The sequence below is a fragment of the Chrysochloris asiatica genome, unplaced genomic scaffold (genome assembly GCF_000296735.1).
Source record: "Chrysochloris asiatica unplaced genomic scaffold, ChrAsi1.0 scaffold00038, whole genome shotgun sequence".
Classification (NCBI taxonomy): domain Eukaryota; kingdom Metazoa; phylum Chordata; class Mammalia; order Afrosoricida; family Chrysochloridae; genus Chrysochloris; species Chrysochloris asiatica.
In genome coordinates this window covers 20,922,325-20,924,520 of record NW_006408556.1, presented here as the reverse complement: position 1 = coordinate 20,924,520, position 2,196 = coordinate 20,922,325, and the positions used below count along the sequence as shown (strand labels likewise).

The 2,196-nt window shown below is 54.3% G+C and overlaps 1 protein-coding gene across 1 annotated transcript in view; it reads left to right on the top strand.

The window, feature by feature from the left end:
• The first annotated feature begins 1,362 nt into the window (after positions 1-1,362).
• PTCHD4 (patched domain containing 4) overlaps positions 1,363-2,196 on the top strand; it is a 296,607-nt gene continuing 295,773 nt past the window's right edge. Inside the window, 1 exon segment of the mRNA XM_006860535.1 lies at positions 1,363-1,788. Within this exon segment, the coding sequence (XP_006860597.1) occupies positions 1,363-1,788 (426 nt within the window).

The window sequence follows — 2,196 nt, the reverse complement described above, 5'->3', positions numbered from 1 at the left end:
ACCTTATGTACTTACCCGTCTTCCTTCAGGAAAAAACTTACCTGATGGATGTTCAGAAATGTTTGTTTCTGGATTCAACTCAGAAACAAATTTGAAAGTCTCTTAGTCGACTTCATCTCAGATGACTAAACCAGAGGTCTCAACACACTCCCCAGGTATGAAACGTGAAAGGGGATAAAAAGGAAAGGGGGCTGAAGCCAGTCTTAAGAGCTTTATGTCCTTAAACCTCAAGAGTGCAGAAAGTGAATGCAATACTTTAAAAGAAACCACAATTCCCTGTGGATCTTCACTTTACACACAGAGACACACACACAGACACACACCCTTTTCAAGCCACAGGCAACTGGCTGCTATTGGCAAATGCCTCCTTTCCATTCACCAGCACTTGAAAGAGATGCCCAGAGCTCCAAGGCATCACACATAGACGGGGTCTCTGGTAGCCCTGCAGGGAACTAGTCTGAGGCATGACAGCGTGGAAGGTGTTGCAAGGAAATCTATTGCATGCTTTGTGTTATGTTAAAAATGCAGCATCATCCTCTATACTCCTTTCCTTCTGCCAAAAAGCAGAATTCGAGGGCACATGGAGGCTGGAGGGTCCAAAGGGCCGCCTCCCGAAGCCTGGGAGCTCCAGCTCTCCACGCCCCACCCCCTTCTTGGACTTTAATCGCCCCTGCTCCAATGGGCCAGAGGCACCATCACCCGTTTCCTTTTCCATTCACTCAACCCTGGAGAGAAGAGGGAAAACAAAACTCTAAAAATAACTGTCAGCGCCTTACAAAAAAGAAAGGCTTAGCTGTCCCCCCTTCCCACCCAACCCTCCCCTACTGCTCCAGCCCGTCCCCTCGCCTCCCTCCCCTCCCCCGCTCAGGGGCACATGTCTGCTTCTTACAACATCGAGGCACATGGTTCCAGTTAGGCACCGAACCCCATCAGGACCGAGAGGAAAGACACATCTGTGGGACGCTCCGCACGGAACCACCTCGAGCGAGGGAGGCCGGGGGACTGCAGCAGCGAGATGAAGGGCTAGACCGAGGGAACGCTGCTCATGCGGTGAGAGGGGGCGCGGGAGGCGGCGAGGGCGCGGGGATGCCGGGGAAGGGGTGGGCCCCGCGGCGCCCCCACAGCGCCAGCCGCCCGCCCCTCGCGCGCTGTCAATATTTGCCCGCCTTGCTGCAACTTGCTGCAGTGTTTGAAAGAGTAGTAGGAGTGCATGGAGGTGGGGCGGGGGAAAGACCAGGCGGAGTGGTTGGGGGGTGAGCTCGGAGCGGGTGGGGAGACTGTGGCGGCGGCGGGGGCCCGGGGGTTGGCCCGTACGGGGTGGAATGGGGGAGACCGGGATAACCCAGCGCTTACACATGTCACATGTGCTTTTTAAGACGGCCAGGAGCGCCTGCGAGCTGAATTTGGTAGAGGATGCTGCGGCAGGTGCTTCGCAGAGGGCTCCAATCGTTCTGCTACAGGCTGGGCTTGTGCGTGAGCCGGCATCCGGTCTTTTTCCTCACCGTGCCCGCAGTCCTGACCATCACCTTCGGCCTCAGCGCGCTCAACCGCTTCCAGCCCGAGAGTGACCTGGAGCGCCTGGTCGCTCCCAGCCACAGCCTGGCCAAGATCGAGCGCAGCCTGGCCGGTAGCCTTTTCCCCCTGGACCAGTCCAAAAGCCAGCTCTATTCGGACTTACACACCCCTGGGAGGTATGGCAGGGTGATCCTCCTCTCCCCACCAGGGGACAATATTTTGCTCCAGGCTGAGGGGATCCTGCAGACCCACCGAGCCGTGCTGGAAATGAAGGTGAACCACAAGGGCTATAATTATACTTTTTCCCATCTGTGTGTGTTGAGAAATCAGGATAAGAAATGCGTGCTGGATGATATTATTTCAGTGCTAGAGGATCTCAGGCAGGCTGCCGTCTCCAATAAGACTACAGCCAGGGTGCAAGTGAGGTATCCCAACACTAAATTAAAGGTATGCTCCTCCTGCATGCTTCTGCCAATTAAAGAGGCAGCACTTCATTTCTTGCCCTAAACAAGCAAAGAAAATGCAGAGGTCTCACTCTTAAGACTCAGAAGCTGATGCTTCTTTCATTTCTGGAGGGGGGCGGGGGAGATGGGCAACTGAGTGAAGAAACCAGGCAATGAAATGAATGGTACAACTAGATATTGAGAATTTCAAAGCTAAACAAAATGAACACAAAAAAAA